At 44.4% G+C, this 26993-nt stretch overlaps 1 protein-coding gene across 1 annotated transcript; it reads left to right on the plus strand.

Annotated features, from left to right (window-relative positions):
• The first annotated feature begins 1295 nt into the window (after positions 1-1295).
• Positions 1296-19308, plus strand: OAT (ornithine aminotransferase). Its single transcript, XM_033130912.1, has 10 exons — positions 1296-1409; positions 7014-7241; positions 11064-11288; positions 11393-11488; positions 13564-13691; positions 14309-14431; positions 15232-15360; positions 16342-16455; positions 17257-17401; positions 18479-19308. Exons 2-10 carry the CDS (start codon positions 7043-7045, stop codon positions 18637-18639), a joined length of 1320 nt encoding a protein of 439 aa, XP_032986803.1. The 5' UTR covers positions 1296-1409; positions 7014-7042; the 3' UTR covers positions 18640-19308.
• The last annotated feature ends 7685 nt before the right edge of the window (positions 19309-26993 follow it).

The following is a 26993-nucleotide window of genomic DNA, read 5'->3' on the forward strand; positions in this document are numbered from 1 at the left end:
TTTGCCCTTCTGTCCCATCTTAACTTCTGCCCTTCCCTACCCTGTCTGTGTCCCAGGAGACTGACCCACAGGATCTGCCTTAAAGGGCTGGCTTCCTAGGTCTCTGGCTTCCTAATGCGTTCAGCGCATGGATAACCCTGGCAGGAGATGAGAGGAGTTTACAATCTTTATACCCCAGCTCCCTTCCGGGAGGATCACTCATGACTGCTGCCCAGGCAGGTGGCCTCTCCTTTCTTTCTCTTTGGACTCTGGATACCTCTCCCTTTAGGTCTAGGGTTGACAACAATGTCCAGTCCCCCCCTCTGCCCCCCGCACTGGCCCCAGGTTACTTTTCCACCCCTTATGGTTTCCCTGTGCATGCTTAAATAATTCCTTTAACAAGCAGACCTCCAATTTACATTTTGGAACGTTCCATCTGTTTTCGGCTAAGATCCCGATCACGTGGGTCTAATGGAGCCTGGTGCTGAGGGACAGTCCTCTGTCCCTGTAGCTGTCTGCGACTGCCCTCTGAGCAGTTGGTGGTACACAGGGCTGGGCTGTCCCTCACCTGTGGGATAACCCTGGGTCAGTCGCCTGTTCTCTCCCAGTCTGTTACCCAATATATAACAAAAATGGTGCAGACAAAATGATGTTCGAGTCCCTTCGGATTCTAACCTGAGATTACCCTGGACTATCCATTCTGAGTTCTTTGTTTTATAAGGGGCTACGGAGGGCGCCGCAGACAAGCTGCCACTGAGTGCGTTGCGGTCATTTAAGTATCTGCCGGCAGCCACGAGGAGGTGGGCAGTGTGTTTTCCCCCTGCAGCGATGACTTCTGCGGGTGGGTTCAGAGGCGCAACAGCGCCGCGGCACACCAGCGTTCAAGGGCGAGGGGGTCTGGGCCGCCGGTGTCCGGGTCGGGCTGACCGGGGCGCCTCACGTGAGGCTCTGCAAGGCAAGGCACTGGAGCACCGCCACTGGGGGCAGGGCTGGAAGTCGAGCCGACCGTCTGTACCCGGGAGGCGGGGGCTGACGAAATGCCGCGAGCCCGGGGAGGTGGGGGGCAATCGATGTTTCATCCCTTCGGGCTTCCTCTTCCCATCAGCAAAGAGCGAACAGTGAACGATGGAGGGAAAGGCGCGGGCCAGGTTGGCGCCCGAGCGCAGGGAGCTGGCAGCCGCCCAGAGCAGCCCAGCGAGGAGGCGCGAGACCCGCAGGGTCCTGGACCTGCGGCTGCGGGGTGGGCGGGCGGGTCGGGCGGAGGGGGGCGGACGGCGATTGGTGATCAGCTCTCGGCGTCAGCCAATAGGAGGCGAGGGCGTCCGGGGGGCGGGGCGGAAGCCGCATCTTAAGCTCTGTGACGCGGCGCGGTCTCGGTTCCAGCTCAGCCGACGCCGCGGGTCCCAGGCCAACCTTTGACGCGTAGACAGGTGCCCGCGCGGGCTCTGCGGGGCGGGGGCTCGGGCGGGGGCCCGGGCGCAGCACTCGGCGGCGTGCGGGGCGAACGGGCGCGGGCGGCTCTGGGCCGGGGTTCGGGGAGAGCCGGCTGAGGGGCGCGCTGGGCCTCGGCGGGCCGGCAGGCTCCACCTTGGCGGCCGGCGGCGGGTATCCCTGGGCCTGGAGCCGCGGGCAGGGCGCGGCGCATCGCGGCCGGGAGCGGCGGGCGAGGGAGGGAGGGAGGGAGGGAGGCGGAGAGGCTGCGGATGTGGCACCTTCGCCTCCCAGAGCGGGCGGAGCCGGCGCGGCCGCCGCTCGCCGTCCGTGGGGCCCGGCCTGCTTCCCTCCCGGCCCGCGGGCCCACGCGCCCCGAGGTCTCAGCACCTGGCTGCGCGCCTCTCGTGCGCCCCAGGGTTTCCGGGAAGGGGGTGTTTGGGCCCCGGCGCGTGGAGCGGGGGCTCCGGGCACCAAGGGCACCCTGGGTTCCTGAAGGAGGTCGTTCTGGATGCGGCGGGTCTGCTCAGTAATCGGTGGCGTTTGTTACAGGGCGGGGGCACCGGTGGGGGCCATCGAGAAGGGGTCGAGCCCTCCCGGGCAGCTCCCGGGCCCTGTAGCCAGCCTGCCCGCCTCTCTTCCCCCAACCGCTTTCCTTTTCCTCTAGCCTTTCTCCGAATAAAGTGTTACGGAAACACAGCCTCACCTTACAGTAACATGCAGTTAATTGGGCGGTGTCGAGGGATTGGGGCCAACGGCGCTTTCAGCGTGAAGACTTCATCCTGAGGAGTTCTTTGCCAACAGTGCCGAGCAGCGCACACGCTGGTTGAATTCAGTGGTCTCCTCCCATTGTCCCTTTGTCACGATGTCTCTTACATTCTTGGTGATCAATTTTACCAATTTGATAAGTCAAAGTGATAAGGGGGAAAAAAGGAGTGGCTTTACTATAAGAAAAGTCAAAAATCTCCAGTTTTTTTTTTTTTTTTGGGGGGGGGGGGTTTCTGATCTCCAACTTCTCCATTCTAAATCTTTTATTCCGGTTTGTAAGAGTAAGATCTACTGTAGGTCTCTCGGTTTGAACTTGGGACTGTGCTTTCTTTAGGTATGTAATCCAAATTCCTTATCCCTTTGAAATAAATGTTCGAAAGAAATGAAAGACTTCTTTCATTAGGATATCCTGGTTCCACCTTCAGAGAGTGTAGTTCCTGACTAAGATCCAAATATGAAAGTAGAATCTTTTGATAAAAACAAGACTTAAGTACAAAGCTTGTTATTTTGGGTTTATAATTTTTCATGGTGTTCAAGATTAATTTTGCATCCCCTCCCCCCAAAAAAACTCGGTAAACTTTAAATAGATAAGATTCTTAAAAAGGGATTCTTTTCCTCAAAGAGGCTGTCTTATTTGTATTCCCCCCATACTGCTTTTATTACAATTACTTTTGTGCATATTTTATTCCCTTGGCTGAGTTTCTGAGGATAGACTACATCTCATACATTTTAAAATAACGATGAATGGGCCAATTTTTGGAGGTGTGTGGAGGGTGTGGTTTAGCCCAGCCAGTCCTTTTTCAGTAGTACTGCTTGATAGTGCTGTTTGCCAGTGACGCACTTGAGTTGAATTTTAGCCAGATTACATAAAAAAACCAAACAAACTACAAAACACTTTTATTGGCAGAACTTTTACAAAAGGACTATATTTGTGATTACCTCAAGAAAAGTAAATATTTGACAAATATAGTAAAACCAATTGATTCAAGTGGAATATTTTAAGTGACTTTTTCATGAATTTATACTGGCTTTTCTTTGAGTGATTTAAAAAAATAGTATTTCATAGTGTACACTGAATTTACTCTTCAAAATGCATCCTTTTATGGAAATTCTATTTTGGGTAAGTTCTAATGGAAATAGGATGGATTAGACAGGAGGGAGTAAGAGCTTGATGAAGGACTTTGTTAATTATGTGGGTTACTGAAAACATTTAATGTTAAAACTTTTGCTCTCAGTAGCAATTTGTTCTTTTCTCCAGGACCTGAGTGTGGGCCTTGGTTAAAATGCATGACAGCAGCCTGGAATGGTTACACTTGTACAAGAGATTTTGACTTTCGAAGGCCATTAAACCTAGTGAAGTGAACTATTGGTAGAATGGTTAGTTACTTCTGGTGATGAGGTGGAGAGTGCTAGCCTCCTCTTAGAGCTAGACCCACCTCTGTTAGGGATGTGTGATTCATCTGTCTTGTAGGCTTTCTCGCTTCCTCTTGCTGCCTTGACTCCTCAGGAGTCCTAAGGATCAGTGAACTTGGTTGGGAACAACCTCATTCATTTGACAGACAAGGAATCCCAACGGAATGCTCAAACCTGGGTTAGGTTCTGGGGATGCAAAGTGAACTTTAACACATGGTTACTGTCCTTTAAGGAGCCTAGTAAGATTTTAGTAGGGGGACAGGCATGAAGACAAGTGTCCTAAAGTGTTAGGACCTGTGACAAAAGTCTGCAAAGGTTCCTGGAAGTCTTCAGGAGGGTCTTATGTGGTAAATTCTGTAGGGGAGGGTGAAAAAAAGCTACTATGTATAGTTATGCATAGAAAAAAAGGTGATGGTTTCTCCATAAAGTATGGAATTGCAGGTAATTTTCTTGTCTGTGTTTCTAATATTTTTAATAAGTAGAAAAATTTCACTATTTTTTAAAAAGAAAACTCCAGTTTAAAAAGGAAACCTGTGGCACTGTTGAAATAGGGTAATTCCATTATGAATTTAAAGGAGGAAGGGAGTTAATTGGCCATTTGTGCTAGGTTTGGCACTTTAACATTGTCTCATTTAATCCTCAACAATGACCTTGAATGGCTTCAACCTTATTTACAAATGGGGAAATGAAGCTTAAAAAGATCATCCAAAGACTCCTAAGAATTTAATTCCTGGTCTGCAGACTTTGGACTTCCCGCTTTACTCTCTTTGTTTTTCAGGCCTTTTTGGAAGAGAAAGTTATTGATATTGGCTATTTTTAAGCCCATCTTTATTCTGTTCTAATGTTTCTTGTATGGTGCCAAGCACAGTAACTTGAACACAAGGTTCTTGAACAAAAATGTGCTTACAAGATTCTGGTACCTCGTCTTGCATCCAACAGCAGGACTTTCCCCAGTTGAATTAAATACCCAGAATTGATCTTTAAAAACCTTAAGGATGAATATTAGTAAAGTTTTGAATGTTACTGTTTTGTCAGTAAGTTGTAGTTACTCTATAAGACCGCCTGAACTCTGGAAAACATGGATATTTTGTCCCATTTCTGTTGCGAGTTAGCTGAGCAAAAAATAACTTCTTGTATAAAATGAGACTGTTTTGAATTTAGTTAATTTCAAATATTCCTTTCATTTGCAATATTGTATCAGCCTGTTAAGTAACTTAAAAGATGCTAGTTATTTTTAATACCTCTTGATTTTTTTGTTTTAAAGTACCTCTCTGCCCGGTTCTAGTGAATTCACAGATCTGTAGACCTTGATAGCAAAATCATCTTAGAGAATAGTTTTTATTTTAGATTTTTTTTTGTTAGTTTATTTTAGAATTTGACTGTCCCCCAGAAAGATGAAATTTTAGACCTAACAGTTATAATACAGGCTGCACTTTCTAGGGGTAATGACTTCTACCATATTTTAAGCCACAATTCATTTTCTCAAAACTTCTCAAACCCCTTCTTTTTCTCCTAGTTTTGTTCTGTATGTTGTCTAAGCTTTCTATTTGTCTAAGGTGAATCTAGGCAGACATTCAATTTCATTTTTAATAACTTTTTTCTGATTGTACGTGTAATTCATGATCATTAGAAAATGTGAAAATTACAGAATAGTGGAAAGATAACAACAGTGAACTTTTTTGTACCTTTTCAGTGTTGTTTTCCCTTATATATTTTGCAGAGTTAAGCATTCTGTATATATGATCTTAGTTTCTGCACTTAAAATGTCTCTCCATTAAAAACTGTAATTACTTTAAATGGTAATATGTCATAATGTACGTGATTATGCGGAACTATTCTCATATTGAACATCTTTTCTGCATGAATGTTCACATTCCTGAGTATTTCTTTACGATAGAATATTGTGAGTGAAATTACTGGTCTAGGAATACAAACACTTCTAAGGCTTTTATTATGACTGCAGTTCTTTGTTCAGAAAGTGTTGTAGTTTAGAGTATTACTAAGGAGTGTTGTGTTTTATTCCTTATTTGATGAAGGCAAAATTTAATGTGTTTAATTTTTCAGTTGGTCAAATAAAGCATTAGTTCTTACTGAGTAGAGCATAAAGAGCCCAAGAAATAGTTAAAATCAATGTTAGACTTAGCAGTGGTATTTGGGGAAATTCTGCCTAGTACCGCTAGACAGTTTTGCATTTGTTAGCAGCTATCTCCATTCTAATACATACATATATATTTTTTTTTGTAAAATTTTTATTGGGGAATATTGGGGGACAGTGTATTTCTCCAGGGCCCGTCAGCTCCAAGTCGTTGTCCTTCAGTCTAGGTGTGGAGGGTGCATCTCAGCTCCAAGTCCAGTCACTGTTTTCAATCTTAGTTGCAGGGTCAGTTGCAGGGTGCAGCTCACTGGCCCATGTGCGAATCGAACCGGCAACCATGTTGTTCAGAGCTTGTGCTCTTAACCAACTGAGCCACCTGGCCGCCCCTAATATTTCTTATATAACTTTCTTGTTAATACATACCTCTCTGAGATAAGATCTGTTGAAAGCTAGGGATCTTCTTTAAAAAATGCACTTAGCATACAATTCTGCATTATTTCAGGAGTTATTGGACCTTGAAGACCGTCCCTGGATCTCCGGTTCAAAATCTGTATTCTAGGGGGCGTCTGGTTAGGTCAGTTGGTTAGAGCACCGTGCTCTTAACAAGGTATACCACGTGTGCCACTGAGCTGCTCCCTCCACAACTAGATTGAAACAACTACTTGATTTGGGCGGGGGGAATCTGTATTCTAATCCAAACCATGGGAAGAAAGGGTAGTTGGTGAATCTTGGCAAACCGAGTCCTGGATTTTGTTTAGTACTTGCTAATTCCTGAACATATTGGACTTACTGGGTGTGCCAAGTTAAAGGGAAGCCAGCCAAGCTCCAAGTATTAAGTTTTGCTAATTTGACAGTTCATTGTATGCTGGGTGATTCTGTCCCCACATAAATACCTGTGGTTCAGCCTTGCCTGACTCCCCTTGTCCTTGAGTGAGTTCCTTGTCCTTGGGGTACTCTCAGCACTGATGACTTAAAACAATGCGTGAGTGGGTTTATTATAAAACTGTCAAGTGGTACAGAAGGTGTAAGCGAGAAGTAAATGTTTCTGACCTCTCATCCACTGTTTTTCTCATGTTTCTTATTTATTCTCTTGGACTTCTAGCCAATAACACTGTGCCCATTCCACCTGAGCGCTTGTCAGGTTTTGCTGTAAATATTTATATACTTACTTGTTTCCCTGCTTCACTTTCAAGCTTCCCAAAGGTCGTAGTTCTCTCACTTTCTTGATTGTTTTTGGTGGACTGTGGCCAATGCTGAACAATATTTAATGAGTTGACACTCTTCGACTCTGGGAAGATTCTTGATGCCTTCTTTTTTCTTTGGCCAGGTCGGTGGTATTCCTACTTGAAGGACACGATGTTTTCCAAACTAGCACGTTTCCAGACTGTTGCTGTGCTTCGTCGAGGAGTTCACTCTTCAGTGGCTTCTGCTACATCTGTTGCAACTAAAAAGACAGTCCAAGGCCCTCCATCCTCTGATTACATCTTTGAACGGGAATCTAAGTATGGGGCACACAACTACCATCCTTTACCTGTAGCCCTGGAGAGAGGAAAAGGTACGTTTTGAATTAATCCAATTTCCCCCCTTTATTGCCTGAAACCTTTTGTAAAAATTGCTTTTATAATTCCTCAGTATACATTTTTCCAGATGCATTTAATATCTGTGTTGCAGATATGGTTAAATCAACACTTATTGAGTATCTTAAGTGCTTGCTGTGTTAGGTGCTGTGGGAGATAGAAAGATGACCTCATTCGGTGTTTGTACCAATGGACCTTGTCAGGAGGGAATGGAAGATACCTACGTAAAGTGCCATAATCTTTTTTCTGCTCATTTTTTTCCCTTTAACTTTTATTTTGGCATAATTTTAGACTTAAAGAAAAGTTGCAACAGTAGTATGAGGAATTTTCTTTTATTCTTCACCCCGATTTCCTAAGAGCTAACATTTCACATTTGCTTTACCACGTATTTTGCTGTGCATAATGCTCTCCCATGTATACTAACGCACACCCCTGTTTTTCGCTCCAACTTTCAGGGAAAAAAATTCTTTCGTTTTAATTTTTTCATTCAAATTTTAATTTGTTTATATTTAGGTATTTGTTTTTTGTATTACAAAGGAATTTTACCATTTATTTATTATTACACTTTTAACTCATAAGCATAAATAAAGGAGTTAAAAACACTTATATAGATGCGGAATTAGTACTACCTGTGTATAATGCGCACCCTTATTTTCCCCTCACAAATTTGTGCAAAAAAGTGCATTATACATGACAAAATACTTATTTCCTTTTTACACACACACACTCACACACACTCACATGCTCACATACACACACACACAATATATATTGTTTTCCTAAAGTGTTTGTGGGGAAGTTGCAGACGTGATCCTTTTTACCCCTAAATTCTGAGTGTGTCTTCCCTGAAACACAGGACTTTCTCTTATGTAACAACAGTGAATTATCAAAATCAGGAAATTAACACAGCACCATTATCTAATCTCCAGATGTCAGCAGTTGTCAGGTATAGCAGAAGAAAATTTCAGATGATGGGTTGCCGTCGGTTTTTAGGTCTGTTTAGTTTTGTTTAATCCAGAAGAATTCTCATCCTTTGTCTTCTTGACCTTGATATTTTAAAGTGTACAGGTCATAATTTTGTAGAATGAACCTTAATTTGGGGTTGGCTGGTAAGGTAGTGTCTGCCAGACTTCTCTGCTGCAAAGTTACTCTTCTTCCCTTTGGAATCTCTTGAGGGTACATGGTTTGCAGAGCAAACTTTTTGTCACAATTTTAGCATCCATTAATGATTCTTGCCTAAATAAATAATTACTAATAGTTACCAAATAGTGATTTAATCCATGTTTAATAGTCTTATCCTAATAAAACCAAAGTTGATTACTTAGCTTTGCGCCAGAAGATGCCGTATGAGTATTAAACATTTTTGCCTGTATTTTATTTGGTACCAGTACTGTAATATAGATATTTGAACACATGAAAATATTAGATTTATATATTACGAGTTTGGAAACAGTTTGGTTTTGCAAAAATATTCTTCACTTACAGTAGCAGAGTCTAGACTCTGGAATCTGATGTCTGGGATCAAGTCCTGGTTCCACACATGCCAGCTTGGGCTAGTTGCTAATCAAGCTTCTACAGTCAGGCCCCCTGATGTTTCCATTAATATGGTCCCCATAAGATGATAATGGAGCTGAAAAATTCTCATCACCTGTCACCTAGGGGTAGCAGTCCTAACGCAGTGCAGGCCACAAATACCCACAGTATCAGTACAGCCAGTCCCATGCTGCACAGCTGTGGAGCCAGGAGCCGTAGGGGAACAGAATGTATCATCCCCAAATATGTCTCTGGCATAAGGATTATTTTAGGCTGGTTAAGTTTAAGAAAGGTCGACCTGGGAGAAGTTCTGAAGACAAGTAGAAGTTGCCCTTTGTAAAGGACATTTACATTTGTGAGGGAAATCTCCATCTGTAAGGGTGTCTCCCTCACTTTACCGGGAAGAGGGAGATAACCTTACCTCTGGAAACTCTTATCAAAGTAGAAATCTGCATACCAACCTTACCCTTGGAGATGGTTTTCCTGGTGACCACCCATGAGGACTCTCCCACCCCCACCATCACCTGTCTTCAGCTGAAGATCAGGTGGTGATTTACTCGTGTTCCTGGGCCTCTCCCATGTATACAGAAGGCATACATGTTAGTATTAAGCCTTTATTTTCCTCCTGCTTATCTGTCATTTATTACAGGGATATCTCAGCCAAGAACCCAGAGGGTAGAGGGAAAATTGTTTATTTTTCCTCCCTTATGGAGCAACAGGCTATCTCATACAGCCTCGGTGTGTAGTAGGCTATTCACCATCTGGGTTTGTGCGCGCACTCTGTGAGGGTCCCCCAACAAGGAATCGCCTGAAGACACGTTTCTCTAGTGTTCCTGTCTAACAGCGGGCATTACCTTATCTCTGTGCTGCAGGGATGGTGACACTCATGGGGGGGATTTGATGAGATAAGCACCTAACATAATATGTTACGTATGTGGTAAAGTTAGGTATTGAGCCACTCACTACATTTTAATGTATATAGTCAACTTACAAAAATGGTCAAGTGTACTACATAACTTCAAATTTACCATTTTAACTATTCAGTTCAGTGGCATTCAGTACACTTACAATGTTGTACAACTATCGCCTCTAACTAGTGCCAGAACTTGGAAACCCCAGACCCATGAAATAGTCCCTCCCCAGCGCCCCCTCCCCCTAGAGCCTGGCAGCCACTAATCTGTTTTCTGTCTATGGATTTACCTGTTCTGGATATTTTATATAAATGGACTCGGACAGTATGTGGCTTTTGTGTCTGGCTTCTTCCACTTAGCATTATGTGTTCGTACTTCATTGCTTTTTATACTTGAATAATAATTCCATTTTGTGGACAGGCTGTGTTTTGTTTATCCATTCATCAGTTGATGGATGTTTCGGGTGTTTCCTCCATGTGGCTGTTGTGAATTGTGCTGCTATGAACGTTCATGTACACATTTTTGTTTGGACAAAAGTGGAAGCCATTCTTCCACTTTTTTGGGGTATTTCCCTGGGAGTGAGATTGCTGGGTCTTATGGTAATTTTATTTTCACTTGTTGAAGAGCTGCCAAACTATTTTCATAGCTGCTGCACCATTTTACATTTCCACTAGCAATATATGAGAGGTCCAGTGTCTCCACATCCATGCCAACACTTGTTTTCCGTTTTTTAAAATTTAAATTATAACCATCTTTGTGAGTGTGAAATGCTATTGTGGTTTTGGTTTGCATTTCTCTAATGACTTGAGTTATTGAGCATCTTTACATGTGCTTGTCTGTCATTTGTATATCTTTGTGTATCATTTATTCTTTGGAGAAATGTCCATTTTAGTTCTGCCCATTTTTTAATTGTATTCTGTGTTTTTGTTGTTGAGTTGTAAGAATTCTGGATATTAGAACTTACAGATATATGATTTGGAAATATTTTTTTCCCATTCAGTTGGTTGTTACAGTCAACTAATCATGATTTTTATGTTATGTATCACTTATACCTTTAAATTCTAACTTTAAATTCCAAACTTCAGTTTCAAGGAGTAAAGGTTTCACTCCAGAGCTTATAAAAATCTTTTTACGTTATGCTGTTCTTGTTAAATATTTGAAGCTGGACAGATAAAATGTAACTCCTTATATATCAGAGTTATAATAATTATGCTTGAACTAAAATTGCCTTAAGCACAATTGCATTTTAAGTAGAGGTTCATATGTAGGTATTCAGAGGACTTGTTAGCAGTGTTAATCTTTGAACTTTATGTAATTTTGTGATTTTTCTAGAATTATTTTCCTTATATATTTTAGGTATTTACGTATGGGATGTAGAAGGCAGGAAATATTTTGACTTCCTGAGTGCTTACAGTGCTGTCAACCAGGGACATTGTCATCCAAAGATTGTGAATGCTCTGAAAAGTCAAGCAGACAAACTGACCTTAACATCTAGGGCTTTCTATAATAACGTCCTTGGTGAATACGAAGAGTATATTACTAAACTTTTCAACTACCACAAAGTTCTTCCTATGAATACAGGTAAAAATATTTCCTTTTTTTTTTTTTTTAATAGCCAAGAAAATAGTTTTATTATTTTCTGATAATTTAAAACATCTTTTAAAACAAATTTTTTCCCTTGATAGGAGTGGAGGCTGGAGAAACAGCTTGCAAACTTGCTCGTAAATGGGGATATACTGTTAAGGGTATTCCGAAGTACAAAGCAAAGATTGTTTTTGCAGGTATGTGACATTCAACATTAGCCTTTGTGGTTTAAACATACAATACCCTTTATCGCTGTAATTTACTGATGAAATATTTCTAATGTGTTTACTTCATACATGTGACATTATTTCATAAAAATTGAGATTTATTTTTCTTGGTTTATTTCCAAATATTTGTTCATATATAGGGTTTTTCTCTCCTAAATAACTCCCTAACTCTTGTCAAAATGAGCACCTATATGATTTATTTCTCATCTGCTTATCTGATTTTTTACATAGCAGCTTCTGGTTAATTAGATAGTCTTACTGGTGGAGCGTTTTTGTTAGGTTGTTGAGGTTGGGTTGTGTTACAGTGCAGCCATGTCCGAGGTATGATGTGAAACTTGAATCTTCATATTTGATGAATTATATCAAGTTCTTAGAAGTTGTTGGAAGCGGAGGGCTGGGGTTGCCCTGGATATATTTCTGGGAATGGTTGAGAGGAATGACATGAGTACTGACTGGGGAGACCAACAGTTACTTCATATATTATAACCTGACTTTTGGGATCTTAATAATGATGTTCAATTGATAGGTTCTGATTTTTTTTTTAAGCTTGATTTTAATTTTTAAAAACAAAGTATAGATAAACTTGTCACTGCACATAGTCAAAATTCGCTCTTGTGATAGTTAAAATCATGAAATATCCTGTCTTGTGAACAAACGCAGCTAAATTACAGACCCTATAACATAACAGAATCCAGACTTCAACTGATGGCCAGCCATACTTGGTATTTTGGGGTGACAGATGACTCTTCGCAAAGAAGGAGAAATCTTTGCACAGCTCTGTGACCTGCCGTTTTGGAATCTTGTGATTTAGTTGTAGGACAACATAACTGTCTCTTCCAAACAAAAATGGCATTTCTGGTGATACTTATTCTTATTGGCTGTATCTGGTCTCTTTCATATTAGCAAAGGGTGCAAAGGTGTCTTCACCTGAGTACTGAAAGAAGCTGGTAGGTCTGGGGCTGTCCCCAGCTGTAAGTCCTTTATACTACAGGGTAGGCAGGTGATGGAGGATGAGACTCCTGAGGCTGGATAGATGAGAGCAAATAGGCTCTCGGTCTCATCGCATTTTCTCTTAAACAAGCCTGGTCCCGCTCAATATGCTGCCACTTGTGGACAGTGAAGTGGGGATCACTCATAGGTGAACGAGGCTTTGCAACAGCAGTGTTTACAGATGCTGGGGAGCCAAAAAATAGTCATTCAGTACTGGGTTAACTGAGTCCAGGCTGGGGAAGACGTTAAGAAAAAGTGGGAGAACCCCCAAGTCTCTCTGTGTTCTACATCGTTTTTTCCCTTTCTTCAATTTAACCCAGCTGAAATGATCTCACGCATTTGCTTTATGTTATGGAGTTTCTCCCACACTAGAACATAAGCTCCGTGAGAGCAGGGAGTTTGCCAATCACAATCACCATTGTATCCCCAACACCTAGAACACTGCCCGACACAGTAGGTCCTCAATCAAGTTTATTAATGAAATAAATTAATGGGTAAAAAATGTACCTGCACAAAGGCAGATGTCTATCATTGAGCGAATAAAAGATTAGAATACCAAGGAAGGCAAAATTGAAAGTGTTTGGATTGCCTGAGGATGTTTTCTCCAAATGAAATTTAAAATTCATTGTGTAGAATAGTTAGCCTGGAGTATTGGATTTTTAAAGGGAAAACATTCTCTTTGAAGGATATTCTCTTTCTCATATCACTTACATAAATGCACCGTCTCTAGAAAAACCTGTATTACATGCCTCAGTTGTTAGGGTTTGGGATTATTGAAAAGACGATTGTCTACCTATCCTTGGGCTGTATATTCCAGTCGGGGGTTCAGCAGAGAAGTGCCTAAAATAGTACTTGCAAGGCCAGACCTTGGAGGTCAGGTGAACCATGCTGTTTAATACCAGATTTTGTTTTAACAAAGGGAAGCCCACTGGAGGTTCTCTAAAGCAAACCCTTTGTTTCTCAGAAGTCAAACTTCCTATGGTATTTTTGGGGGACTGTGCTTAGTAACTTTGGGGGTTTGTTTGAAATAATCACTGTGTATTTTTCCTTCCTAGCTGGAAACTTTTGGGGGAGAACAATGTCTGCTATCTCCAGTTCTACAGACCCGAGCAGTTATGATGGTTTTGGACCATTTATGCCCGGTTTTGAAATCATTCCATATAATGATCTGCCTGCTCTGGAGGTAACTTCACTAGCATCACGTGCTTTAGCTCATAGTAAATAGAAATTAAGTGTGTTGAAGGTGTGAATTAAAAATAAATGTGTGACTGTAATGAAAATCTATCTTACTGAAGTTAGGCCAGGATTTCAGATTGGTCTCTTTGATGGTTAGTTTCCCACTGAGGAAACCGGGTTCTCTGGTCTATTCTGACAACCAACTAACCGCTTTAGATTTGTATCCTGTGTAAGTATTAACTTGGATAGTACCTGTTTGATTATCAGGTAAAGTTACTCAGTCTTCAGCTAGCTTTTTAAAATTATGAGTGGAGGACTTGTAAAATAAAAAGAATAAAAAGATGCACTTAAAATGCCTTTTACTAAGGCCATGTTTTTTAACGTTTAGTTACCGTACATTTAGGTATAAGAAAAAGTAGGGTAGAGTAGCTTAAAGCTGAAGTATGCGGAGCTTTTGGTAATTGAATGTCAGTCAGAAATGTTATACTTCGAAGTCAGAAATATAATTTAGTGCAAAACCTTAATTTGTATACTTCACAGGAAAATTTGTGCACTATGTGATTTCAGATTTCCAAGTAGGTTAGAAAGGAAGTTACTAAAATACATTCCTATTTTTTTTTGTAGCGTGCTCTACAGGATCCAAATGTTGCCGCATTCATGGTAGAACCAATTCAGGGTGAAGCGGGCGTTATCGTTCCGGATCCAGGCTACATGATGGGCGTGCGAGAACTGTGCACCCAGCACCAGGTCACCCACGTTCACACCCGCCTGCACTTCTTAGAGCTCAGCTGGTAGAATAGATGCAGAGATCACCTACCCTTTCCACCAGAGGGAGAACTCATTCTTAGAGCTTCAGAACTATCTAGTATTCTCTCAGCAGCCTGCACAGAAGCCGACTTTTACTATTTTACTAGCTCTGGAAACTGGCCAGACCCAGGGCCCTGGCAAAACTGCAGACTTCCGGCCCCAACCCTGGTTCCTTCCTCTCCTCGCTAACAGCTTGTTCTCTGATTCCTCCCAAACCATGCGTCGTACCCCTCTGCTCTAACATTTAAGTTCTCTCCTCTCCTCCCCACCAAGCTAGTAAATATTTAATAAGAGTAAGTATTTAATAAGTGTTTGTGGAGTAAACAAGTGAGTTAATTTGTTTCCAGAGAGGAGTTACATCCAGAGCAGCCCCACAAGGCCCTTACTTTGCCTGAGCCCCTTTCCGCTGGGACAGCAGGATGGGCTGGGGGTGAGAGCGGCCTGACGCAGGAGGTAATTGGTGTGTCCACAGGGATTTCCTAGGACACTATTGGAATTGTGGGGGTCATTAAAACATTTTCATAGGTGCGGCCGGTGGGCTCAGTTGGTTAGAGCGTGGTACTAATAACACCAAGGTTGCCGGTTCGGCCACTGTGAGCTGCGCCCTCCTTAAAAAAGATACATTTTCACAAATCAGGGAATGTCAGATAGATTTGTATGGGGAAACGTAAAATAATGATCTGTATTTTCCTGATGGATATGAAGTTGATGACTGATGCTATTATGTTGCTTTCCAATAGGTTCTGTTGATAGCTGATGAAATACAGACAGGATTGGCGAGAACTGGTAGATGGCTGGCTATTGACCACGAAAATATCAGACCCGACTTAGTCCTTCTTGGAAAGGCACTTTCTGGTGGCTTATACCCCGTAAGTTGACTGTTAACTTCTTTTTCTAGTCCTGCTCTCCTGAAATATATCCTTAACATATTGTGTGGTTTTTTTTGGTTTCTTTTTTTAATCTTTATTGGGGAATATTGGGGAACAGTATGTTTTTCCAGGACCCATCAGCTCCAAGTCAAGTCGTTGTTTTCAATCTAGTTGTGAAGGGTGCAGCTTACTGGCCCATGTGGGAATTGAACCAGAAAACTTGGTGTTATGAGCAGTGCGCTCTAACCAACTGAGCCAACCGGTCCCACCCCTTAACATATTGTTACGTCAGCTGATTGTGACAACAATGCCTTTCTTGTATAGTTTGGCTTTTTGTAGCGTGCTGTGTGTCACCTGGAATATGTGTAACCAACATCTCAGCTCCCAGGGTGACCCCCTTAGTTAATCATAACTGAAGAATTGAGCGTGCCTTGGAATTTGCTACAGCATGTTTTGGATGGAGACTTTTTACCCCAAAAGTATTCCTGTAAACCCCATATGCTTTTTTCCATTTTTCAGAAACATAGCTTTACTAATTTTTTTAAAACCATGACCGATTCATATAGAGATTAGAAAAAAATTGGTGTTTTGTTGTAGTTCTGTTATTGGGTTTGCTCTTCAGAGCCAACAGCACACGCTGGATTAAAGGGCTCTGAAGTACAGTGCAGAATATTGTTTTCTAAGCGGTGGAAGCATCTCACCTTGGGAGTGGAAAAGTTCTAAATGATATTATTGTAGAAGCAGCTTACATCTTAGCTCCAAAGTGCTATCGTTTTGTACCTGCTGTGCTTGGGGTAACGTGCTAGGGCAATACTCAGTTTGTCCCTGGTACTTCAGATGACAGGAGTGTAGTTCTTGTTGTTGAAGCTTTATGCCAAATTTAATACCAGCTTCGGAAATATTTCTGTTCCTGCTATGCTAAGAATCAGAATAGTTAGTCTGAGAAATGGTTTGCTTAGCGCTGAATTCTTTGTGTTTCAGGTATCTGCGGTGTTGTGTGATGATGACATAATGCTGACCATTAAACCAGGGGAGCACGGGTCAACCTACGGAGGCAATCCGCTGGGCTGCCGAGTGGCCATTGCAGCCCTTGAGGTAAAATCTGACAGCTGTAAGCTGGACAGTAGCTATTCTGTCAGGCTGTGTTCAAGTGACTTAAATTTGAACCTATTGTAATGAGGAATGCAATGAGATTGCTCAGTTTCACAGAGTATGAATTACAGAGGAAAGATTTTAGGGGCAAGGCAGCCTCAAAAAGTAGCTCAACCTTGACCCCGTGGTCTTTTCCTGAGTGTGCAGCCCCCGGGACTTTGGGCTTGTGGGCACTGGGTGGGCCTCCTGCAGCTCTCAGTCTGTGACCAGGCCTGGCCTGTCAGGCCTCTGGCTTAGCACACGTGGTGGGTTATTTTTTTATAAAGCATATATTGAACACTTTTAGACTTATTCCTTAAGTGCCTACCAAAGGCTTAAAATTATGTAATCTCTAAGGATGAGCTTTTTAGGGAAAAAATAAAGGAAACACTATAACAGTTTAAAAAACTAAACTATATTTAGTCCATTAATTTATTCAACTGATAAGAAAATGTGTCAGTTGCATTTAACAAATTTTAATCCTTATTTTGCTTTAAAATCAGATTGATGATGGATTTCTGACTAAAGCTAGGTTGTGTCTGAGCTACTGTATGTTTAATTAGAAATTAAACTGGTATGGCTTTGACAAATAGAAATGAAAGTTAAAGTTACTTGGGTCTCTCCCTAATCATGTTCTTCCTTTGTGTATATTCCACATTCCCCTCCAAAGAACAGCATGAAAAAAGGAACCTTAACATTTGTGTAATTTCTTTGTGTGTGTGTGTGTGTGTGTGTGTGTGTGTGTAATTTCTTTTTAAATAATAGGTTTTGGAAGAAGAAAACCTTGTTGAAAATGCAGATAAAATGGGTACCATCTTGAGAAATGAACTCATGAAGCTACCTTCGGATATTGTAACTGCTGTAAGAGGAAAAGGATTATTAAATGCTGTTGTTATTAGAGAAACCAAAGGTATGGAGAGAACACATTTTTCTCAAGATAGTATTTTTATAGGAAGAGCTTAAACCTTTCGTATTTTCTCTGATTGTTGGGTTCCTCTGAAACTGTTGATGGGCCTCCTGTTGACCAGGTCTTTTAGGCTGAATATCATCTGATTTATTTAATAGTCTTAAAAATACAGCTCTTGCCTACATGAAGGCAAATTTAACTTAATTTAACCTGTTTCTGTTCCTTGAAGTCATTTGTAATTCTCCCTAGGTTAGTTATGCAGAACTTGGAGATTTAAAGTTATTTTCTGTTAGCCAGTCTTCATAGAGCACTTTCCTTAAAAGTTTCCTCTTTGTTCTCCTTTCCTCCCTCACTTGAATCCTTGGCTTATCAGTAGAGGTCATAGGAGCAGTAGTTATACTGACATTAATGACAATCATGACAGAAATCACTCTACCTGCCACTTGGTTGAGTGTTTGGTGTTTCAGTACATCATTTGTAACCCCTAAGGGTTCCCTGCTGGATTTTCCCGTGATAACCCATCCTTTTAAGCAGTGATTCCAACCTTGGTTGCATTTTAGAATCACCTGGGGAGCTTTTAAAAAGATTAATCCACGCCTAGCCTCAGCCCAGAGATTCTGATTTGATGGGCCTGGGCTGGGCCCAGGCGCTGCGTGTTCGCAGCGTGCAGCCAGGGTTGAGAATCACACTCTCAAATGACGAGTCTAATCCCACAAGCTCAGGAAGTAAATCCATTTTAGGGGTCTGTGGTGTTCTCTGGGTTTTGAGTATTGCTCATTGTATGCCAGTGAATTATCTGTCGTACCCAAATTCTTATGCAATTAATACAGCAGCCTTCGCACATAATTTTTCTGCTTTTTCATGTATGGTAAACTAACGAGCCATGTGCCTAATCACACCACTTGCACCTACTTATGCACTGCCGACAAGGCCCTTCCTTTGTAAGAGGAGAACAAAGCAAGCTTGAGGAGGCATAGTGGGAATTCTCCTGGCCAGGCCTCACTTGCCCAGGCGTACCGCAAGGGGATGTTCATCCATTTGCCTTTGATCCACGTACGTGTTTGACCTTTTTTTCTTTAGATTATGATGCTTGGAAGGTGTGTCTGCGACTTCGAGATAATGGACTTCTGGCCAAGCCAACCCACGGCGACATCATCCGATTTGCACCTCCACTTGTGATCAAGGAGGACGAGGTTCGCGAGGCCATGGAAATCATTAACAAGAGCATCTTGTCTTTCTGAGGGTGGTGACGGGTCGCAGCGCTGCCTGGGAGCCAGCTGGAGGCAGGCAGTTCCTTGATGTCCTGTAAAAAGCCTCTGCGTTGCTGCACTTAACGCAGGCACATTCCACCCCCTTGTGTCTTCAAGGACTTTTTTTTTTAATATATGTATTTTTCAGTTCATACATAATAGAATGACATTTATAATCGTGCATGCAGTTCACTATGGAACATAACTGTAAGAATATAACGGCATCTGTATGCGATTAAGTGTTTTTTGTGTGTGTATGTGTGTGTGTGCGCGCCTTCTAAGGTGAAGTGCATCTATCAGCAGCCTTTGGATCAAGCCCCGTATAATTTGTATATGTTTTATAATTTCCTTGCTTGTGTAAATGTTTCATATGTGAAAAAGTTATATGGGGTTTACATAGAAGACTTGTTTAACTTTATGAAGTTGAATCATAATCATTGAATGTTAGGAAGGATTAATAGTTAAGCTTATATAAAATACCAGATTTAAACAAACTTCATATTGGCCAACACCAGGATGTATTCCATGAGTGTCATTATTTTGAATTAAGAATTAATGTTGAACATTCCCAAATTATGTTTTAAGTGTTGATATAATCTGTAAAAAATATTTATTTTCAGTTTTTCTTTAAATTTACAATAAAGCTTATATTTAAAATTTCTATTTTGTGATTGGTGTGCTATTATCAGTGTGCAGTATTATTGATTACTTAAAATTTTTATGCTCTTTGAGAATGTTCTTTGTTTTAATTTCATGTTTTCTAAGAGCATTTCAGTTTCTTTAGTAATCTCTAGAAAAATAGAAATTATAAAAAGAAAGTCTCTTATAATTCTCCCTTTTCAGAATAATTGTTTTTTTCCATGTGTATATTAATATAGTGGGCCCCCTTATCTGCGGTTTCACTTTCTGTAGTTTCAGTTACCTGAGGTTTGTTACCTGTGGTCGACTTGTGGTCCTAAAATATTAAATGGACGATTCCAGAAATAAAGAATTCATAGGTTTTAAATGAAGAATTCATAGGTTTTAAATTGCGTGCTGTTCCAAGGAGCATGATGAATTCTTTTGCTGTCCCACCCGGGTGTGAATTATCCCTTTGTGTGGCGTCTCCAAGCTGTATAAGCTCCCTGCCTGTTAGTCACTTAGTAGCCGTCAGATGGACTGACAGTATCGTGCTGGCGTGCAGGTGACCCTTATTTTACTTTATATGGCTCCAAAGTGCAAGAGGAGTGAAGCTGGCAATTCTGAGATGCTGAAGAGAAGCCGGAAAATGCTCTCTTTAAGTGGAAAGGTGAAAGTTCTCGACCTAATGAGGAAAGAAAAACAAATGCTGAGATTGCTAAGATCTATGGTAAGAACAAATCTGTGAAATTGTAAAGGAAATTGTAAAGGAAAAAGATTCATGGTAGTTTTGCTGTTATACCTCAGACTGTAAGTTACAGCCACAGTGTGTGATAAAGCGCTTAGTTAAGATGAAAAAGGCATTCAATTTGTGGGTAGACATGAACAGAAAACGTTCTGACGTGCCAGGAAGCACTGAACCTGTGCAAAGACTTCAGCAAGGGACCCCTGAAATGAGTGACCGCCTTCTCATAACTTACACTGTATATTGCAATTGTTCTATTGTTAATTTCTTACTGAGTCTAATTTATAAATTAAATTTTCATAAGTGTGTATAGGAAAAACAGTGTATATAGAGTGCGGTACTATCTTTGGTTTCAGGCCACTGGGTCTGGAAAATATCACCCATTCATAAGCGGGGGGAGGTTTACTGTGTTTACCATTTTTATTGAAGTATATCATTCATTATGTGATGGTATCGTGCAATTTTCTGGTGTGTTTTTTTTTCCTTTTAACCTGAAGAGTATTTTGGGTGCTTTTCTACATCAGTAATTGTAAATTCATCTCATTCTCTAATGACTAGTATTTTATCATATTGGACATGTTATAATTTCATATTGGGGCACATTTGGATTGTTTCCATGTTTTCACTCTTTAAACAAAGCTTGTGACTACTTTGTGTTTGTATCTGTATAGTAGTTTGAGTGTTTCTGTGCAGTAGGTCCCTAGAGGGGGATTGCTGTGTCAAAGGGAATGAAGTTCTCAATTTTATAGTGACTTGTTGCTCCCTGCCACCCCCAGGTTCTGAGTCACCTCTTCGTAGCTCAGGAGTTAATGGCTAAATGTGTGAGGCAGTGATTAGAGGAGGGTCTGCTCATATCAATGGCTTATTGGTCTGGGTGGGGGGGTTACGGTTTAAATGTCTGCTGGGGCTAGAATAACACACATGGCAAAGTGGAATGTCAGGTCTCACTTCCAAGAGGTGGAAACCAAGGCTTAGAAAGAAACTTACAGGTCACTGAAATAGCAGTGGAGCTCTGGAACCCTGGGTAGGCTGGACAAGGCTTCTGTGGAAGGCGGCAGGCGGCATCCCAGGTGGGGCCTGCTCCTCCATTTATCTGGAGCATGGCTGAGAGGCTCCAGGTGTGAAAGCATTTCAATTTGGTTCTAACTTGGGGGATGGATTCTTTAAAATACTAGTAGGAGTTATTCAAATGAATAATACTCATACACAAAAGCAACTTAGTCTGTTTAGGAAAAACTCTCTAAAATATATTTTAGTACCTTACTGTTCCATGCATGTATAATGGCTCAGAGGAGTTTTATTAGCTCCCCAGTCCTTCTTTTCATTAACTTGCAGATGAGATTTTTTTCTCCCTATGCATTGCTCCAGTTCCTCAAATTGTTAATGAAACATCTGAGCTAATATGGCTTTTATAATTTGTATCACAATACTTAAGCACAGAGCAGATGATAGCTAAAGAGAAGTGGGAATAAGGCAGAAGAACCTGGTCAAAGCAGCCTGCTCAGTAGGACTATTTATGGCTCTGGTTCCTATAGAAACGGGCCAGGGAAGGCCTGGGTGCCTTCTGATCTCGGTGGCTTTCCCCCAGGCCAGTGGGCTGGACCTTCCTCTCTGAGAAGGAAAGTGAAGGATGCTAGTAAGATCGACCAGTCCCCAATCTCTTCTACCTTCCTTTGTTTAAAAAAATCACAAAAGCACTTAAGTGCCTCCTGAGTGCCAAGCCAAGTGTTTAACAATGATCTAAAAGTAATTACTCCTGGGAGCCATTCAAAAATACACAAATAGCACAGAAAGCCGCAGGACTGTGGGGGTGACTTGGGTGAGGTCTGCATCTGCCCCAGGAATTCTAGAATCATGGAGAGTCTATTACCAATCATTTCCTATACCCCTCGGAGAGGGCAAGGGACATGCCACGTGCACAGAGCCAGTGGTGGCAGAGTTGGGACAGAAGCTGGTGACAGCCTCCTGGTTTCTCTGTGGGATGGGGGTCGGGGTGGCACTTGGTGCTCTCAGAGCTTCAGTTTTCCTCTGAGGAACCGTGTGACCTTAGGCAAGTCACTTCCTGTCTGTCTTTTATGACATGAGGTTGAATTAAGCCAGTATTTCTTAAAGAGCGGTCCGGGTTGACTTCGTCTCTGCAGACGGGGTCCCAGGCTAACTCCAGTGAGCCAAGCCCCAACCAGCGAGAACCGAGTTCAGGTGGCTCTTAGCCTTAGAGGAGCCAGGGTCCAGGACCCTGGCAGGTTTCAAGTAGAGATGGCCAGAAAACAGCCTCTGCATTTTGTGAGGTTCCCATTCCCCGTCCTGGGTTTTAAGACCTTCTTGTGACTCAGTTTCCCCCAAAGTCAGTTCCTCGGAAATGAGGGGCCCCATCTACGAAAGGTTTCGGATGGAGGACAGAGCTGTAGCAAGCTGCCCCCTCGTCTCCAAGATCCAGCACCCGTGGGGCAACTCAACAAAACCTGGCGCCAAGTCTTGGGGTTTGGCCAGAGCGGTTCGTAGGCGCAGGGCCCACGGCACCTTCGGACAGCAGGGGGCGCTGTCCACAAAGCTTTGCTTCTTGAGTCGTGGGCTGGGAAGGCCAGGGCGGTGGGGGGGCGGGGTTTGGGGCTGGGGCGGGGAGCGGGGTGTATGGAGGGCGGGGCGGAGCCTGCGCCCCCGAAGGCCGGAGGTTTCCGAGCCCCAGCGCTGTGGAGCCGCGCGGGCGGAGGGCGATCCCGGTGTCTTCGCCCAGCGGGGCTGGGGAGCCGGCGGTGCAGAAGGTCCAGGGGCCGCGATGGCCTGCCCGAGCTTTGCGACCGAGCGCGGAATGCAGTGCACTTTTGTAAAAGTTTATTATTGTTATTGTTATTATTATTTTTAAATGCACTCGTAGGAAATTAGAAATGTAGAAATAAATCTCCCCACGGCCACTCCCCGCAGAGACGGGAGCTGTTGAGGTGGGGGTGCCCGCTCAGGCTTCACTCGCCTGCAGATGACTCGGCCTCCTGGTTTTTGGGGGTCTCTGTGCATCGCTTCCACCCTCTCAGAGCCCAGGCGCCGCCTGCTGCACCCCTTTAGTTAACTGCGCAGAGCACTGGGAGATTCACCCACGGCCCTGGGGTGGTGATTTTAAAGAACCCTGCCGCCAACTCGACCAGTGAAGGTCGCCTGTGCGTCCACCGGGAGAGGGACAGGGGGCGCTCTGACCCTGTGGGAAGGGCCTCCTGGGGTTTCAGTTTTTGACACTGCAATGGGGTTACTGATATTTGCCCTGGTGTTGGAGCAGGGGAGTTGTATAGGGAGGGGAGGCCGTGGGGTTTGTTGCTCGCCTGGCGGTAGCCCTGCTGACGGGCCCGCGGTTACAGTCCTGTACCAGCGAGGTCTGCCCGTTCCTGGCCGTGTGGCATCCTGGGCTAGGCCAGTACTTGGGGCCCAGACCTGGACTCACCTGGATGGCAGTCTTCCTGGATGGTAGGGGAGGGGGGAGCTGAAGAGAGGTGATACCCCACCCCCTCCAGGTGTGAGCCAGGTACTCCCCTTACACCCCAAAAACTTGCTTCTGACCCTTCTAGGCTAGTCACTAGCTCTGTGGCCTTGGACAAGTTCTGACACCCTTGTGTAGTCTCAGTTTCCTCATTTAGAAAACGGAGCAGGGTGCTGAGTGGAGGCAGTGCTGGGTCCTTGGTCCTGCCTGTCTCCCCCTCTGCCTCTCACCTTCTCCTCTGGAAATTCTTAAACTCCGGAGGGCTCCGGGATCGCCTGAGACTTGATAAACTCAGGTGCCCCTGGCCCTGTTCTGACAGGCGGGATCTGTCGGTCTGGGTGGCATGGGGAATGCCCCTGGGAACAACCCAGCTGGGGGTTGGTGGACTCGATGGCCCGCAGCACTAGGAAAGGAGGTGCCAGGGAAGTGGGGTGTGGGGAAGGTGCCCTCAGCAGACCCATCACCCACAAGGCTGTGTCAAGAGCGAGAGGTTTTAGCGGTTTGGGTGGGGAACTTGGCAGGACTCTAGGTCAGTGTTTTCCTTAGTGGGGCTCGTTGCTTCCTCCCAGGAAGTGAGGACACTGTGCTTGGACAACCTGGACCTAGTCCTGGTTTACTTGCTGAGGTCTGGGTCCTAATCTGGGGTCACTTACTCAGACCTGGGTTCTAATCTTGGGTTTACTTGCTCAGTGCCTACCTCTCTCCCCATGGTCTTAACACTGTGAACGAAAAAGGGGCCAGACACTAAACCTGACAAGCTCAGGGGCCCACATGGCAGGGCTTACAGACTTAGTGACATATGGGATGGTCTGAACATAAACATTTCTAACGAGGGCTGGTCCTGGCGGGTAGTCACAGCCTCGGACTGTGGCTTCCCTGACAAAGGTGAATCCTGACCTACGTGAGCCTATTGTCTTTGTGCGTCTAGGGTAGCAGACCTTTGAGATGTCAGAGTCATTTTATTTTCTAGGCCCGTCAAAGGAACACCCATCACACCAGAGCGGAGACCACAGCACCCCTCATTGTTATCTTGTTCCCCGAATGCCATCTCTATGTGCTGTAAATGTTAAGTATCCTGTAACCACCAGTGTAAAAGTGTGTGTCTCTCCTTTTTGCTTTTTGTCCAATCCTCGAGATTTCCCTGCTTGCTTTCTCCCACCCCCTTCATGTACCACCCATGGATTTCATGTAACCCACCCTTATGTCTCCTCCTTTGATTCTAATGTTTAAAATAAGCTGCAAAACTGCCATTCTCCAGAGCATTTTCTCAGTCGGTTGAGTTTTTGCTTCTGGGCAGATCCTCAAAATTTGGCTCAAATAAACTCCTATAAGACTTTTTATGGGCTGGACGTCCTTTCAGGCCCAACCTGATGAGTGATAAGGACGCTAATCTTTCTTCCCTGTTGAGGGCCAGCTCGGGCTGTAGAGCCGTTCACCCCCACAGCAGCCCTGCAGGGTTGGTAGTTCACAGACCCAGTCCCGGGCAGGTGACACTTCTCAGACTCTTCAGGGAGGAGTTGAGGCTTGACCCCCCCCATACAGCCTGGAGTTCCAGACAGCCCAGTCTGTGCTGTGGAGTTCACGACGGTGACCAGTGAGCCCAGGTCTCTGATCCCAAAGTGATCGGGCTGGTTTGGTAAGCAGGGCCCCAGCCTGTCCCAGGGGCCAGGGGTCAGGCAGGTAGCTTCCAGTCCTGGCTCCTGTGTCCCTCCCCTGTTCCTGCTACAGGGCCTGTGGAGCCCACGGCCTCACGTGGGGAGCCACCCTCTCTGGAAAGAATCTGCTAGTTTGCCCTTCAGTGTAGCCATGGCTCTTGCGCTGGGGGGGAGGAGGGAGTCTTGCCCCCCTGTCTGGAGGAATGTCTGCCTCTGTGAAGCCTTCTTTAGGCTGCTCTACCTCAAGGTGGGGGAGCTTTGTATCCTTAGGTAGCTGAGGGGTGGGGGAGCATTGGGGTGCAGGAGCCACGCCCCACTTGTCAGAACTCAGTCTCCCTCTTGCCCGTCTGGCTGTTTGCTCTTCTCACCTCCAGAGTGTGTTTATTTGGGTCGACACACCCCCAGCAAACAGCCAGCCCAGGGTCCATCTGGGGCACCAGGCCCTGCCCGTGGCCAGCCACTTTTCCAAAGGAAAATGCAGGCCCCCACACCACCCTGACCACAGCTTTGAAGGTGGGAGCCGGGAGGCAAAGTCAGAATTGCCTTGAGAGTAAACAGCTGAGGACCCAGTTTGGCCTGGTCAGGAGGCTGGTGTCTACAAAGGGACACTGTGAGGGAGGCCCCTGGAGCAGAAGGGACCCATTCAGTTCTCCTAAGACGGGACTTGCCTGCTAATTAGGTGGGGAGGACCCTAGCGGTGGGTGGGCTGCAGGAGGGGGAGGGATGGGTGGAAGAGCCTGCTGGTCTGACCAGCTAGAACCGAAAGTCCAGACCCAGCCCTGTAGACCAGCTGCTCCAGAACCATGCCGGAAGCTCATTACAGGTGGCACGTCCTGTCTCAGCCCTCCCTGATGAGACCACAGCACTTGGTGGGGGCTTAGCGTGTGCCAGACCCCTGCCTGGTGCTTTACAGGGTCAGGCCTTCGGCACGGGTGCCCCTCAGCATCCTGCTGCCTGTGATTAGAGTGCAGGGACTGACAAGGGGACCCTTCCAGCTCTGGGTTGGTTGAGGGGCTCAGGGGCAGGAGGAACTCCACAAGGGGTCTTGTTCCTTTACTCGGTATGCTGTGCAAGTGTTCTTAGGTTCTCCATGTGCCCTGTCGTGAGAAAGGGCGTGAAGCACTGGATTCTTTCATTTCACCTCATAGTAGGGGGTGGGTGCTATTATTATGCCCATTCCACAGGTGAGAAAACTGAGGCTTCCCTGAGGTTAACTGACTTGCCCAAGGTCACGCTGTGCTGGGACTTGGCCTTTCTCCATGATTCTGTCTTCTGGGATGGTTGGGGCCTGGGCACATGATGTTGTGAAAAGCTCCCCAGCGACTTGACTATGCAGCCCTATTGTGAGCCACAGTCCAGAATACCTCTTGCTACCTCTCCATGTGGCCTCACTGCACGTGGGACATGCTTCAGGGCCACCCAGGGTTCTGGGTTAAGGAGGTGAGGGACATTGCTCTAAAATTGCTGATGGATAGCCCAAAGACAGATCTGGGGAGGGCCCTGGGCTTCCTGGGAAAGGGGTCCACTTCTGTGCACGGGCACCCGCCATGCACAGTGGTACTCTGTTGTCCCCTGTGGCAGTGGGAGCAGCTGAGTCATTTCTACACCCTCCTGGAGATGCTGCTATTCCTGTGACAGCATCAGCTTGTTGGCTTAAAAATGGTCTGAATGAATCTTGATGGACATCTGGTTGGCTCATTTGAGGTCACCTGACTGTGCCCACCCTTTGTGCCTGGTGTGGAGGCCGGCACCCATTGGACACTCACTCAGGGCTTGTTTGCAGGGTGGTAAGTAGATCATAGTTGGGATGGCGGGGGTGGGCAGCTGCCTGCTGCTGGGATTAGGGCCTGGAACTGAGGAG

The sequence above is a fragment of the Rhinolophus ferrumequinum genome, chromosome 16 (assembly GCF_004115265.2).
Source record: "Rhinolophus ferrumequinum isolate MPI-CBG mRhiFer1 chromosome 16, mRhiFer1_v1.p, whole genome shotgun sequence".
NCBI lineage: Eukaryota > Metazoa > Chordata > Mammalia > Chiroptera > Rhinolophidae > Rhinolophus > Rhinolophus ferrumequinum.

Excerpts from the sequence above, each read along its gene's own strand:
- OAT (XM_033130912.1), top strand. The coding sequence starts at position 7,043 with ATGTTTTCCAAACTAGCACGTTTCCAGACTGTTGCTGTGCTTCGTCGA. Across the intron at positions 11,289-11,392 it reads AGTTCTTCCTATGAATACAG|GAGTGGAGGCTGGAGAAACA; the intron begins GTAAAAATATTT and ends TTCCCTTGATAG. Across the intron at positions 14,432-15,231 it reads AACTGTGCACCCAGCACCAG|GTTCTGTTGATAGCTGATGA; the intron begins GTCACCCACGTT and ends GCTTTCCAATAG.